The 16078-nt window shown below is 44.1% G+C and overlaps 1 protein-coding gene across 2 annotated transcripts in view; it reads left to right on the top strand.

Annotated features, from left to right (window-relative positions):
• The window catches only part of GK5 (glycerol kinase 5), a 63934-nt gene that overhangs the window by 38073 nt on the left and 9783 nt on the right, over window positions 1–16078 (top strand). Inside the window, exons 7-11 of one of the 2 annotated variants that reach the window (XM_040348787.1) lie at window positions 8390–8451; window positions 11330–11403; window positions 11500–11560; window positions 11682–11808; window positions 12727–12831. In XM_040348787.1, the coding sequence (XP_040204721.1) occupies window positions 8390–8451; window positions 11330–11403; window positions 11500–11560; window positions 11682–11808; window positions 12727–12831 (429 nt within the window). The remainder of the gene's footprint in view (window positions 1–8389; window positions 8452–11329; window positions 11404–11499; window positions 11561–11681; window positions 11809–12726; window positions 12832–16078) is intronic. The other variant, XM_040348788.1, reaches the window with a different exon arrangement.

Genomic DNA, 16078 nt, shown 5'->3' on the forward strand with positions numbered 1-16078 from the left:
TCAATGGGAGCGCCCCTTGCACCAGCGTAAATATGCGCCCACGATACGACGGCGTAGGAAACTTGCGTCGGTCAGAAGAAGCCTATTTTCAGGCATATCTAGTTCTGTGGGCAAGGCGCACAGATACGACGGCGCACATTTACACTTACACGGCGTATCTCGAGATACTTCGACGTAAGTGCTACGTGAATCCGGGCCTAGATGTGCAAAGCTGGTAGAGACATCCCCAAAAAGACTTGCAGTTGTAAGTGCAGAGAAAGGTGGCTCTACAAAGTATTGACTCGGGGGGCTGAATACAAAATGCACGCCACACTTTTCACACATTTATTTGTAAAAAAAAAAAAAAAAAATTGAAAACCATTTATCATTTTTCTTCCACTTCACAATTATGTGTCACTTTGTGTTGGTCCATCACATAAAATCCCAATAAAATACATTTACAATTTGGTTGCAACATGAAAAAATATGGTAAATTTCAAGAGGTAGGAATACTTTTTCAGTGCACAAACTATGCCCAAGGCTGGGTTCACACAAAAGTGATGCCAGACATTGCATGTGATTTGCACCATATTGCTGTGCATATCGCATGCAATGCAAATTCAGCCATACAGTTTGTACGGCTAAAATTGCATTGATTTCATACCAAAAATGGTGCAGAACCCTCCTATGATGCAGCTGTCTCCCAGAGCACCCCTTTTACTTGCCTGAATTGGTCTTTCCAGCGATGGGGACGAGCACACCAGCTCCAGCCGGTGTCTCAGGTCCCTATTGGATAGATTGATAGCAGTGCAGCCATTGGGGCGGGGCCGAGTCCTGCTGTCTGTGTCACTAGAGGCAGGACACGGGAGCACGCATGCATGAGTGCCCCCACGCAATTGTCCGTTAAAGCCACGCAGTGCTGAATCGCAAAAAGTGCTCTGGTCTTTGACCAGCAATATGGTCCGGGGCTGAAGTGGTTAAAGGAACCTATTTTAAAAATTAAATAACCTTTACAACCCCTTTAAATTCAAATTGGTTGGACAGATTAAGAAGGTCCTTGTTTATAGTAAATCCAGAGTTGATTGTACAAAAATTGTATGGTCAGATTGTAACGTATATGGTAAGACTGTGTGTGTGTATTTAACACATAATATTACCTTTTCTTATGATGAAAGATGATTATGGCAATAATTGCACCAACATTTTATTACTTAAAAATAAAAATACATTTTATCGTACACCATGGGACACATAGACTAAGTCTTTACATAATGGGTTATATGCTCACCAGATGTGATTGGACACTGGCACAACCATTTGGAGTCAGTTCCCCTCCATATAGCCCCTCGCATTCGGGAAGTACCTCAGTTTTTTCACCAGTGTCTAAGGTGTAGGACGCGTGGAGAAGTGCTAAGGAAAGCTCTGCTAAAACAGACCCTTCGGGGCTAAGGAGCTATGCCTTTTTTGGATCCATCCAAGAGGCTATGAAGCTATACCAAAAGTGGAATGGATCCGAGCCTCCTGCAAAGAGGCGTCACCTGTAATGTCTCTCGTCGGAGGACTGGGCTCTGAGCTCCAGCACTTTTTGTATTTAGACTTAAAGTCCTGGTCAGAGTCTTCCAGGGGGAAGTCTCCTTTAAATAGGAAACTCGTATCCCTGAAGGTTTGGGACACAAAGCCTGCAAAGAGGGTTGAAGATTGGTACTGTTTGAAAAATATTTCAGCAGAAAAACCTGCAACGGGGATGAAGGTAAGAGAAAAAGGAGCCTAAGGATTTTCGGAAGGACGTTTTTCCAAATTTTATGGGGTGTCTTCTCAAAATGGGCCACTAAAGGGAGTAAAGAGCTGAGTTTTGTCTCACCTCATTCAGACAGTGTCTGATCCTTTGGACAAGCACAATTCCTCCGCTGCAGAGCTCTGCTAAAGACATGGCACCGCTGCACTCCTCCTCAGATGCCGGATAAGAAGCCCCCAGGAGGGGGAGGGGAGCAGGAAGAGGCGTGCACGCCGTTTTTAAGGAAGTGGAACTTTTATTGAGGCAAAAGATGCATCCTGGAGGCCAGCAGCAGCAGAGATCCCACGGGACACAGCAGCTTTGGGGGCACGCTAACTCTAGGTGGCTGGTAGGGCACTACCATATGAGAGACACCCACTCTATGCATTAGTCTGTGTGTTTGAAGTTGCATACCTAAATTGGTAAACTCGGCACAGCAGTAGATGCATTTTGGTACCTCGGCGTCTTGCTCAATAATATGTCTTCCACTAAAAAGGGATCAGGGACTAGGAGCAAGAAAACGGCGCCGCCTGAGACAGAAGGCTCTGGCCGCACCTGCTCGGTACCTTCCTCCCCTGTAACCATTGATTTACCAGTTCAGGAGGAGCCGTCGCCACGTTCAGGAGTTTTTTCATTGGCACCTGGGTCTGCATATGTCACTGAAGACACTTTTTTTGCAGCCATGGGAACACTAGAAGGTCAGATCGCCAAGTGAATCGCTCAGTCCTCCAAGACGGACAGAAAGCAAAGCAGATCTCCTTCACTGATTATTGATCCTCTTTCAGACAGATATGAAGGGGGACAAGGATGAGGATGAGATTTCACCTGCAGAGGAGTCGGATGGATCAGGCTTTTCAGAGGAACCCTTCTCTGCATCTCAGATGCTAAAGTAGCAGGTACAATATTACGCTGAAGTCGTACGTACTACATTCAGGTTACCTCCTTGGGCGTTAACTGAATCACCTGTCTCCTCCTTGGGCTTGTTAAAGACCCTACAGAGGTCTTTAACAAGCCCATTCATCCATTGCTAAAAAAGCTAATGTTTTCAAACTGGTTACACCCAGACAAACCTTTCTCTCCTCCTAACAAGTTTAATATTTTTTTATCCCATGAAGGAAGAGTTTACAAAGAAATTTAGTCTGCCTGCTGTAGATGCAGCTATATCTTCTGTAAATAAGAACCTGACTTGTCCAGTGGATGACGTACAGGTATTCAAGGATCCTTTAGAGAAAAATCTGAAATCTTTGTTTAAATCTTCCTTCCTGCTTGCAGGATCCGTTCCCCAACCTGCGGTTGCAGCAGTAGGCAAGTGTCAGGTCATCAAAGACCAGATAAAAGAGGGACTGAAGGAATTGACTCCAGAGCAGTCCAAGGCTTGGGAAGATTTGCCTAAAGCGTTATGCTTTACAATAGATGCTATGAGAGATTCTATCCTGCGCAGAATCCTTTGGCTAAAGCATTGGTCTGCAGAGGCACCCTGTAAAAAGCTTCTGGCGAATTTCCCCTTTCATGGAGAACGCCTTTTTGGGGAGGATTTGGCAAAGTATATCCAAAATATATCTAGCGAAAAAAAACTACGCTATTACCAGAGAAGAAGAAAAACAAAGGTTCTCTCTCCCCGTCTCCTGTTAAATCTACTTCGCCATTTCCAGCCAGCCACAAAGACCAAGGAAGACCAGGCCCAAAGAAACAAGAAGCAGTGGGGCTCAAAAGTTAATAAGCAGAACCCCAAAGCCTCTGCATGAAGAGGCGCCCCCGCTCGGCTGAGTGGGGGGACGGCTTTGTCAGTTTTCAGCGGCATGGCAGACGGAAATTCAGGACAGATGGGTAGTATCCCCAGTATCCCTGGGGTACAAGTTGGAATTTCAGGAAATCCCATCTTCCCAGTTCCGAAGCTCAAGACTCTCCAAGGATCCTCTAAAAAGAGCACTCTTTTTCAAAGGATTGGATCACCTACTATGCCGAGGGGTGATCAGAGGTACCCCTAAAGGAGCGAGGTTCAGGTTTTTACTCAAACCTCTTTGTGATCCCAAATCCGAATGGAGACGTCCGATCCATTCTGGATCTAAGAGCATTAAATCAGTTTCTGAACATTCGCCATTTCCGAATGGAAACTATTCAATTAGTAGCCGCCTCCCTACAAGGCGGGGAATTCATGGCGTCCATAGATATCAAGGAGGCATATCTTGATGTACCTATTCATCCCACTCACCAAAAGTTTTTAAGGTTTGCGGTAGAAGATCGCCAATTTCAATTTGTGGCCCTACCCTTTGGGGTGGCCACAGCACCCAGGGTATTTACAAAGGTACTAGCTCCTTTGTTGGCCAATCTAAGAGCACAAGGCATAAAGATAACAGCCTATCTAGACGATCTGCTTGTAATAGATCAGTCCGTGGCAGGATTGGACCACGCAGTGCTCACCACTATAAGATACCTGGAGCACTTAGGATGGTTTTTAAACTTGCAAAAATCCACTCTACAAGCCCAAAGAAGGGTAAAGTATCTGGGCATGATCATAGACACAGCCCAAAGCTGAGTATTCTTACCAGAATCAAAGATCAAATCGCTAAAAGACCTGATCCATAAGGTCAAGGCAAAGAAGAGACCTTCAATCCGCCTTTCCATGAGGCTTTTACGCAAGATGGTAGCCTAGTTCGAGGCCGTCCCTTCTGCCCAGTTTCATTCAAGACTACTTCAAGGCAGCATCTTAGCCGCCTGGCACAGAAATATCCAGGCTCTGGATTTACCCATGCGCCTGGCCTCACAGGTACGCCAAAGTTTCAGTTGGTGGTTACAAACCAAGAACCTACGGAAAGGAAGATCCTTTCTTCCAGTCACCTGGAAGGTGATATCTACAAATGCCAGCCTAAGGGGCTGGGGAGCTGTGTTGGAAGAGGCTTCAGCCCAGGGATCCTGGGCCAAAACCGAGAGGAGTCTGCCCATCAACATACTAGAATTACGGGCAGTATACTTAACCCTCAAAACCTGGACAAGCAGGTTAGACGGTCAACCACGCCGTTGTATCTTGGGCGCATATTTACGCTGGCCGCAAGGGGCGCTCCCATTGATTTACACGTCGAATATGCAAATGACTGAGATATGCCGATTCATGAACGTACTTGCGGCCGTCGCAGTAATATACACCGTTTACGTAAGACGTACGTCCGGTGTAAAGTTATTCCACATATAGGAGGCCTAACCCATGCAAAGGTATGGACCACGGGAACAGCCGTTGTATTTTACGTCGTTTACGTAGTACTACGTGAATAGGCCTGGGCGTAGGTTACGTTCAGTGATTCGACGTATCTTAGGAGTTCTTTCCGACGTGATTCTGAGCATGCGCACTGGGAGCGTCCACGGGACGGCGCATGCGCCGTTCGTTCGGCCCATCATTTGCATGGGGGTCACACTTCATTTAAATGGATCACGCCCACTTCCACCTACTTTGCATTAGGCCGGCTTGCGCCAAAGAATTTACATTACGCTGGCGCAACGTAGGGAGCAAGTGCTTTGTGAATACTGTACTTGCCTCTCTGTGTTACGTCGGCGTAGCGCATATGAGATGCGCTACGCTGACATAAAGATGCGCTCAGGTATGTGAATCCCGGCCTTAGTCTCTGTGTCCTGTGGTGTACTCCAAGAAAAGGATTTTACAGGTAAGCTGTCTAAAAATCCTATTATCCTCCAAAGTAATGACGAGATGCAGCGGTTAGGACTGTCATGCAGAGGAGAGAATGAGAGATGACATGACCAAAATGAAATGCAGGTTTAGAGATTTTATACTCCTGCTGTGTATTTCTGAGTTTCTTTATATCCAAAAAAATAACTTTAGCAAATATTGTGTATATTTCTAAAAGGGCCCAAGAGTGACTCTTTTATAAAAACAGAAATTCACTGTGCTGTGTTTTTTTTTTTTTTATGCATTTTTTTTTTTTTTTTGCATTAAATATTCGTAATGAGCATCATCGCAAGTTGTTTGAACGTGGGCAGATGGCTGTGATGCTTGTTCTAACCCCAACTGAGTTCTTTTCTGTAACTGTAGGGAAGGCACAGATAATGAATCATTGGAGATGCAGCACACATCTCCTTCATTTATATCCAAACTAAGATAAATGGACCACAAAGAAAAAAAAATGATGATAGCCTCTCCCTGTACGAAGGGTCACTTTGCCATCTGTCTCTGTTCATGGTGTTATGGGCCCATTCAGCCTTTGTGTAATGCTGTGGAACAGATCGGCCACTACGTGTGGGATGAACCAGCTGTCTTCTTGCTTCACACTACAGTAAAATCTGTCTTGTCTTCTACTTGTTTAGAATCATCTGGGAATTAAAAAGGAGGTTTCAATGATTCCTAAAAAAAGGCAGTTTATTGTTGATTAAAAAAAAAAAAGTTGCTCTATTAAGCCACATTTCCTAAAGTATCTATCTAAACCCAAAATGTTTTTTTGTTCCCCCCCCCCCCCCCCCCTGGTTTTGGATAGAGTAGTGAGGGGTTAGAACCTCTGCCAGGTTTTAATTGATGGCCTGTCCCTGTCATTTATTACAGGTACATGTATAACACCATCCATTTACGTGTGTGTGTGTGTGTGTGTGTGTATGTATGTATGTATGTATAATCGGTCCCTAAACCTCACTAAGCGTACAATTCCTAACTCACATTAATACAGTACACATTTAGGGCCATTTTAGACCGGAGTCAATGAACCTACCAGCATTTCTTTGGCGTTTGGGAGAAAACTGGAGTACCCGGAGGAAACCGACGCAGGCACAGAGAGAGCATGCAAACTCCAGGCAGGTAGTGCTGTTTTTGGGATTCGAACCAGCAACTCTAGTGCTGCTAGGCGAAAGTGCTAACCACTTAGCCAGTGTGCTTCCCATTAGAAAGTGTCCCTGTTTGAAAGATTCACTTGTGATTCTCATTTTAGTCAGAATCGTGCAGCTCTACTGTCACTGTAGTAATGACACTGGCTGAGAAGGGGTTAACATTTAGGGCGACCAAGGGGGTTAAAAGTGTTCCTGCCTACTATGTGTAATGTGTGTAACGTGTGCTCCTTTTTACTTATGATCTGTTTCTGATCCCTCCCTCTGTACAGAGCTCTGTGTTGTTTGCCAACACAGAGCTCTGGGCTGTAATTGTACACGGCTGATCAGCAGGTCCCAGCTGTGAATCAGGCTCCTTCACCTGCTGACAGGCTCCCACTATGTACAATCAGAAACCCGGAAATAGGCAGCGACATATGGGTATGCGTTGCCTACAGTGGCTGCCTGTCTGCAGTACGTTGCGGGTGGTTGGCAAGTGTTTAAAGCAATTGTAAACCCAAAAACCAAAATTGTATATATTTTTTTTATTTATAGACATCATGTATCATTTATATATTAAGCTTTTGCAGCTTACCAGGCCTAGTGGCTGTATTAGGCCCCTATCCGATGGACGACCTGATCGGGTCCACCTGTCAGTTTTTTTTTTTTTTAGACATACCTGATTGGATCCTACAGTCTCTTTATGAAGGGGCGGATGTCAAAGGACACATGTCTGCTCACACTCGCTGCCATCGGATGCGATCCTGTATGCCTAAAACAGATGGCTGGGGGACCTATCCGTTGGCAATAGACAGGTGGTTCATTTTCACCCGATTGCCCCATAGACAAGAGCAGGCTGTGGACACCGACCTGTTATCTGCTTGCTCAGCAGAGAGATCCCTTGCTCGCTAAGCAAGCAGATCCTGCTTCACGGATGGACCCATGTGAGAGGGGCCCAAGTTGTTGGTGTGTGTGTGTGTGTTTTTTTTTTTTTTTTTTTCTCTTTTCACTTAGTGATACTGCCAGTAATACACTTCCTGCCCAAGGGTGGCATCATTGCATTGTATCTGTGGGGTAGCCATGGTTGTGAGAAAAGTTAGACATCAAACAAGTCTGCCTTAGTTACTCTCCGTTGCTGTTTTTGGATTGGGAATCGGACACATGGCCGTCTTCAGCTTCTTTACAAAGATGTTTAGACCTTTGGTGGTGTAGCTTTAAAGGATAAGTTCACCTTTAGGGAAAAAATAATAAATGTACATATCTTTGCAGAATAAAATGTGCATTTCATTATATATTGCCTGGTTAGCATTGCACCTGCAATTAGTATATCACAGGGGCAATGTGGGCTCCTGTAGACATGTCCTCTGGCTTTTAGCCTGTACCTCTGTAGAGGTCTTCTGTTTGACATGTCCTCTGGCTTTCAATGAAGTACAAGAGTGCTCATCGGTGCCTTAGCAGCCCATTGCTACGGGTCCATTTGCCATGGTGGAAGATGGTACTTGTAGTTCATTTACAGGAGTATGAAAGGGACAGCAAGTGCAGGGAGAAGAACCCCCCACCCCCTGTCACAGGTGAAGGAGGATCGGTGGAAGAGGCGACAGGACCTGGAATATGTTACATATTCCACCCTAAATATGGGTGGGATACATAACATGTTCCAAAGGTGAACCTATCCTTTAATGCAGAATAGGGCTGCCTCCAGGTGAGCCTACTCTCTATGTACATCTGTCATACAGTTAGGAATTTGGATAGATTTATGTATAAGGTAAGGCAAACTGGAAACAAAATATAAGGATTTTTTTTTTTTAAATGACCATATCTTTTAATGTATTACAGGATCTGTTCATGCAACAGACTATTCAAATGCCAGTGGGACGGCGATTTTTGATCCTTACTTGGTAGGTAACTTCAAGCAATGCCACTTTTATTGGTACCGCTGTCTGTGTTTCCCCATAATGTGGGACGTTTCACTGATGATCATTGTGGTCACTGTAGGTTTTCTACTTGCATGGACTCTCTGGGAGGGAATACTGTGATGGCTAATACAAATAAAGCAATGTTGCTGTTGAGGAGGATAAAACTTATAATCTGGGCCTTACTAAGGAAACACTGCACAGGTTGTGGTGGTGTTACACATTGGATTGGGGAACATTATATGCTCTCATTCTTTAAGCAGTTTTTATATGCAGGAAAAGTATGTTTAGCCGGGATGAAATGTTTTTTTAAAATTCATAATTCAAAAATAACCCACAATAGAGTAACGCTTGATTTACAGATTTATTGGCAAGTGTTGCCATAAATTTCACACAGGTGCTACAGTGCAGGAGTTGCTGGTGGTTTATAGGTAACTATCCATGCTCTTAAAGTGGTTGTATGTAAAGGCTGAAGGTTATTCACCCTCATGCATTCAATGCATGAAGGTAAAAAAAACTTCTGTGTGTTGCTCCCCCCACAGCCCTCTCTAATACTCACCTGAGCCCCCTCTCGATCCAGTGATGTGCATGAGAGCCTCGGCTGTCCTGGGACTCCATCTTTTCATTGGCCCCCACTGCAGTCACTCAGAGCCATTGAGGAGAGAGCGGGGTGGGGCTGAGCCACGCTCTTTGTGTTTTATGGACGCATAGAGCACTGCTCGGGGACGAGCATGCACCAGTGCCCTCATAGCAAGCGGCTTGCTATTGGGGGCACTGGCCAAGGGGAAGGAGCCAGGAGCACCAACGTTAGAGGATTGGGGCTGCTCTGTGCAAAGCCACTACACAGAGCAGGCACGTATGACATGTTTGTTAGTTTTTGTTTTTTTTTATTAAAAAGCCGAACCTTTAATACCACTTTAATGACCTAACCTAACTGCTTCTTGGTCCCAGACTCCCTTTTCACATTAACCCCCAAGCATCCCACCACCTGTGATCCCAATTTGCAGCAATGATTATTGCTTCATCAAAAATTGTGGCATCCACATCCACATCCATGCGCTTTTTTGTGCATTTTTCAGTTTGCAGATGGTTTCCTATGGTACAAGTTCCCATGTATGCGTTTTGCGGCCGTTGCATTTTTGGAAACGGTAAGAGACTTCTTTCCCCGCAATTTGCGGGCAATAGACTTCAATGGAACTGCACCAAAAACGCAAGTGTTGTGTATGTGATACAACTTTTGATGTGTTTTTTTATTTTAACACTGTATATAGCTGGTTGCTAAGCAGGGGGCCGGGAAGCTGGTCGTCTCATCCTTAACAGCCAATGAGTCATCAGCTGTCAGTGGGCTTCCCCACTTAAAGCTGAATGTAAAATCAAAATTGCCTACAAAAAAATTGCGAAACAAAACGGCGTGGGGTTACCCCGCCAAGTCTATACCAGGCCCTTCGGGTCTAGTATGGATTCGGAGGGCACCCCCCCCCCCCACGCCAAAATGAAATAAAATGTGGGGTCCCCCACATAATCCATACCAGACCCTTATCTGAGAATGCCACCCGGTAAGTCAGAAAAGGAATGGGACGAGCGAGTCACCCCCCCCCCTCCTAAACCATACCAGGTCACATGCCCTCAACATTGGGGCAGGGGGTGCTTTGGGGCAGGGGGACTCTGTGCCCCCCCACCCCAAAGCAACGTACCCCATGTTGATGAGGACAAAGGCCTCCTCCCGACAACCCTGTCCTACTGGGTGGCATGCTCGCATAAGGGTCTGGTATGGATTTTTGCTGGGGGGGGGGGGTTCCCTGAATCCATACTAGACCGGGGGTGGGGGGGCCCCCACGCTGTGTGTTTTTGTTTTTTTTGCGATTTAAAAAAAAAATGTGCATTCCACTTTCAGCGGGGGAAGCTTGCTGATGGCTCATCGGTTGTTAAGGACGTGACAGCCAGCTTCCCGGCCCCCTGCTTAGCAACCAGCTATATACAGTGTGTTTTACTATGCGTTTAAAGAGAATAAAAATGTAAAACGCAAAATGCATAACACCTGCATGCAAGAACGTTTAAAAATGCAAAACGTGCCTGAAAAACCCATCAAGCGCCATATTCATTCTTTGAGTATATTACTTTATCGCACATTATTGAATAAGCGCATCATTCTCATCTTTTTATTTTCTTTCATCTTTTTCTTTTCATTAAATTATTATGTGCCAGCAGTAAACAGAGGGATATTTTTTATGTGCTTCTTGGACATAGGAGTAAATGTCTTTCTGAACGCTGGGAAGCCCTCTGCCTATCTTCATTTGTTCCATGATCCATACATAGGGTGGCCTGGGTGGAGCTGACTTTTTCCCCTAGTGGTAGCCCTAAATGGCCCACATCAGGCAAGAAATTTAGGACACCCTCCAATAGTTGCATGATATCACACGTTAAATGAAAAGGGCCGCATCTGGCCCCTTGAACACAAGTTTCTCTGCACACCCTGCAGCAAAATATACTATGGAAAGGTGTCGCTCAGCTCTAAAGTATATATTTTGCCCTGAAGATGCCTCTAAACAGAACTACTGATGTATTGAACTAGAAAAGAACTCTTGTGGCTCTAAGCTTTTTATGTTCCAAAGCTTTAGCTGAATCGGGCATTTTTAGAATGACAATGGTTTCCCCTGGGTGTTTTTTTTTCCAGGTCATGTTGTCACACTATGGGCAATTCCACATTAAGGTCACTGGTACACCACCACACCGATGAGGAAGATTTTCCTGGCAGAACAGACTTTGTATTGCTTGCTCTTTTCGGTCCCATCAAGGAATATATGTTGTGTAGTTAAAAATAAAAAAAAGGTTTTAATGCTTTACCTCCTTTTTTCTGTTACAGATGTGTTGGAGCTCTTTTCTCTGCTCTATACTTTCCATCCCCCTCTCAATATTTCCTCCTGTTGAGGACACCAGGTAACACCAGACATGCTTCACATCTTTATCATCATGCCATGCTTCTTCTGAAAGGCTCTCGCATAGTAATTCTGACCTTATATTCTGTGCCTACAGCCACAGCTTTGGAGTAGTAAATCCCAGCATATTTGGAACGCCAATCCCCATACGGGCACTGGTGAGTGATTATTACTGGTTCTTTAAACTAACAATATTCCGGGGTACTCGGATGTCACTGATTTGTCATAAATGGTTAATACACCCATAAATTATAGTAATTGCATCTTCTCTCCTGACAGGTGGCTGACCAGCAAGCTGCAATGTTTGGCCAGTGTTGCTTTGATGTAGGAGATGTAAAGCTGACAATGGGAACAGGAACATTTATGGCAATCAACACAGGGAACAATCTGCACACCTCTATAGCAGGTAGGTGGCAAGAACATAAGCTAGCTTTTCTGCATCAGGTTCTCCAGGGCATGCTTTTATAAAAATAAAAACACACCTATACGGACTGACACTATAAGGTAGGTAAGGTTTGGGAAGATTGAGTCCTACCTTCTCCCCGTACACCCTTTTCCTTCCTCCCAACCCCACTTTCCCCTTTGCCCCTTTTTTCGGCATACCTCTGGACATCATGTTCCCCAGTCCCAATCAGGTGGTGTTCTCAGCTACATTATCTTCTTCAGTACGGAAACCTGTTATTTTATAGCTGTGCATGACACCTCCACCCATCCTGAGTTACGAAACATTTGTTCTGTTTAGGCACTTTGTTATCATGCCTATTCTTTTGTATCCTAAAGCCTAGTACACACTATTCTTTCTTTTTCATTCAACCCAGCAGGCGGAACGAAAGAAAACTGAAGAGCTCGGAGGGAGATCTTGTACTAACTATGCAATGTTAATACATCGATCTCCCCTTGTGAGCTATTATGTTCTGACAGGGAGACGCCCTTTCCCCCCCACAAGAACACACCGGTCTAATTGGATGCCGACTGACCGACCTTTTTGACCATGCCCCTTTGACAGAAGCAGTCGAAAAGGCCAGCTTGGACCGGCTGACGTGTACACGGGCCAAATGCTGTCCGGTTTAAATTGAACTGGCTGATGCCGCCTGATATTTGGCCCGTGTGTACAGCCCTTAATACTACACCTACCTTGGTTGTGCTCTACTCAATCGTCGAGGAATCTTGCATGTGCCTGTACCAAACCCATTTTATATGAAAAAATAAATAATTTATTTAATTTAATGAAAAAAAAAAAATGGCTTTTCTTAGCAGTTGTATGTCGAACTTAAATTACAAAGGGTTAAGAAGAAATCTTATTTATCTCTTTCCCATCTAACAGGTCTGTATCCCCTGATTGGCTGGAAGATAGGCAACGAAGTGGTATGTTTAGCAGAGGGCAATGCTTCAGACACTGGAACTGCTATAAAGTGGGCACAAGAGCTTAGTAAGTGCTAAGTAAGTCATAAGTCACATAATATAAGCCAAATGACTGGAGAGGTTCAGACTGATCAAAACCACAAAGGGTGAATTTATACCTTAGGGCGTTCCACAAATGTTATATGGGCAGGGTTATTCCTAGACTAAAAGAGTCTTGCATGAAATATTTATAATTTATGTAACGCCCATACATTTTAGTATTTACCAGTTGTTGTATAAAGGTGTTTTGCACTACATACTCATGACCTCATTGCGTATGGTCACTTTCTGCATTATTGGGTCAGCTGACCTACAGGTGAAGGTGGCTCAGCTCACTTGGCACAATATAACTAAAGATCGGGAGGTGATCTTTTTACAGGTGGAGTCCTTCCTCCAGGAAAATACTGCAGCCAGCTAAAGTATCTCTCCCCCAGTACTTTTGGGGATCTTCCATATATAGTAATACTACCTGAGGTAACACTACACAGTGTACAAGACATAGGGCAGCATTGAATTTTGGGCATGACCAAAAGATATATTTTGGCACATATTAACACGTTTACACTGGTCTAGCTTGGACCAATGTAACTATGTACAGTGCCTTGCAAAAGTATTCACCCCCCCTTGGCATTTTTCGTGAGTTGTTGCCTTACAACCTGGAATTAACATGAATTGTTTGAGGATTTGCATCATTTAATTTACAGAACATGCCCACAACTTTGAAGATGTTGTTTTTTTTTTTTTATTGTGGAGAAAACAAATAGGACAAAATAACAGAAAAAGTCAATGTGCATAACTATTCATCCCCCTAAAGTCAGTACTTTGTAGAGCCACCTTTTGCGACTATCACAGCTCCAAGTCTCTTTGGATAAGTCTCTATGAGCTGCCACACCTTAACACTGGGATTTTTGCCCATTCCTCCTTGCAAAACTGCTCAAGCTCCTTTTGAGTTGCATGGTTTGCGCTTGTGAACAGCAATCTTTAAGTCTGACCACAGATTTTCTATTGGATTGAGATCTGGACTTTGACTAGGCCATTCCAACACATTTACATGTTTCCCCTTAAACCACTCAAGTGTTGCTTTAGCAGTGTGTTTGAGGTCATTGTCCTGCTGAAAGGTGAACCTCCGTCCTAGCCTCAAATCACACACAGAGTGCTACAGGTTTTGCTCAAGAATATCCCTGTATTTTGCAACATCCATCTTTCCCTCAACACTGACCAGTTTTCCAGTCCCGACTTCTGATGGTGTTCTTTAGGTGATGTGATGTGATGTGATGTGATGTGTTGGGTTTGCACCATAGCATTTTCTTTGGCTAAAAAGTTAAATTTTAGTCTCATCGGACCAGAGCACCGTCTCCATACATTTTGGGAGTCTCCCACATGCCTTTCCGCAAAATCAAAACTTTTATTTTTTGATGAACGTATTGGCTTTCTTCTGGCCACTCTGCCATAAAGCCCAACTCTATGGAGTATACGGCTTATTGTCGCTCTATGTACAGATACTCCAGAGTTATCTTAGGTCTGTGTGCTGCCTCTCTGATTAATGCCCTCCTTGCCCGGTCTGTGAGTTTTGGTGCGCGGCCATCTCTTGGCAGGTTTGCTGTTGTGTCATGTTCTTTCCATTTGGTTATGATAGATTTGATGGTGCTCCTAGGGATCATCAAAAATGAGAATTTTTTTTTTATAACCTAACCCTGACTTGTACTTCTCAACAACATTGTCCCTTACTTGTTTGGAGAGTTCATTGGTCTTCATGGCAGTGTTTGGTTAGTGGTGCCTCTTGCTTGGGTGTTGCAGCCTCTGGGGCCTTTCAAAAAGGTGTGTATATGTAATGACAGATCATGTGATACATAGATTGCACACAGATGGACATTTCACTAATTATGTGACTTCTGGAGGTAATTGGTTGCACCGGAGCTTTTTATGGGCATCATAACAAAGGGGGTGGATACATACGCACATGCCAATTATCTTTTTTTTTTTTTCTGAAAAATTTGTTTTATGTATCTATTTTTCTAAGTTTATTTCACCAACTTTGACAATTCTATTCTAATCCATCACATATAATTCAGATTAAAAAAACAATGAACTAAAGACTGTAATGTAACAAAATAGGTAAAAAGCCAAGGGGGTGAATACTTTTGCAAGCCACTGTATATACCAGGGATAAGCAATTAGCGGACCTCCAGATGCTGCCAAACTACAAGTCCCATGAGGCATAGTGAGACTCTGACAGCATCAAGCATGACACCCAGAGGCAGAGGCATGATGGGACTTGTAGTTTGACAACAGCTGGAGGTCCGCTAATTGCTTATCGCTGGTATATACCATACCTGGCCAATGCCCCTGAAAGCTGAAAATCACTGAAGTAGACCCTAATTCGATATTCTCCAATTGCTTCCGGGTCCCATGCTAAGCGGCTACCCTGTTGCATTATGCCCATAGGAGGTCGTCATTCTGAATTTTCTGAATAAATGCAAATCATTATTTGATTGGATGCGAAGGGGGCAATGACATCACCTGGAAATAAATGGAAATCACTGGAGTAGTGGTGATTTACAGCTTCCAGAGGGATCAGCCAGGTATGGTATATGCATAGTTACATTGGCTTGGAATTATTTAAAGGGGTTGTAAAGGTTTGTTTTCTATTTTCTAAATAGGTTCCTTTAAGCTAGTGCATTGTTGGTTCACTTACCTTTTCCTTCGATTTCCCTTCTAAATGTTTTTTTCTTTGTCTGAATTTCTCGCTTCCTGTTCCTCCTCAGTAAACTTGCCCCCATCATCCTAGCCGTTCTGGCTGGGGGTTAGTCAGTGTGCTTGCACAGCGTCTCCCCGCAGGGATGTAGTCCCAAGGGAGGGGGCGAGCACACTGACTAACCCCCAGCCAGAACGGCTCGGATGATGGGGGCAAGTTTACTGAGGAGGAACAGGAAGTGGGAAATTCGGACAAAGAAAAAAAACATTTAGAAGGGAAATCGAAGGAAAGGGTTAGTGAACCAACAATGCACTAGCTTAACCACTTAAGCCCCGGACCAACATGAAGGTAAAGGACCAGGCCCCTTTTTGCGATCCGGGACTGCGTCGCTTTAACTGACAATTGCGTGCGACATGGCTCCCAAACAAAATTGGCGTCCTTTTTTTTTTCTTTCACAAATAGAGCTTTCTTTTGGTGGTATTTGATCATCTCTGCGGTTTTTTTATTTTTTGTGCTATAAACAAAAATAAAGCGACAATTTTGAAAAAAATTCAATATTTTTTACTTTTTGCTATAATAA

The sequence above is a fragment of the Rana temporaria genome, chromosome 4, assembly GCF_905171775.1.
Source record: "Rana temporaria chromosome 4, aRanTem1.1, whole genome shotgun sequence".
Lineage (NCBI taxonomy): Eukaryota > Metazoa > Chordata > Amphibia > Anura > Ranidae > Rana > Rana temporaria.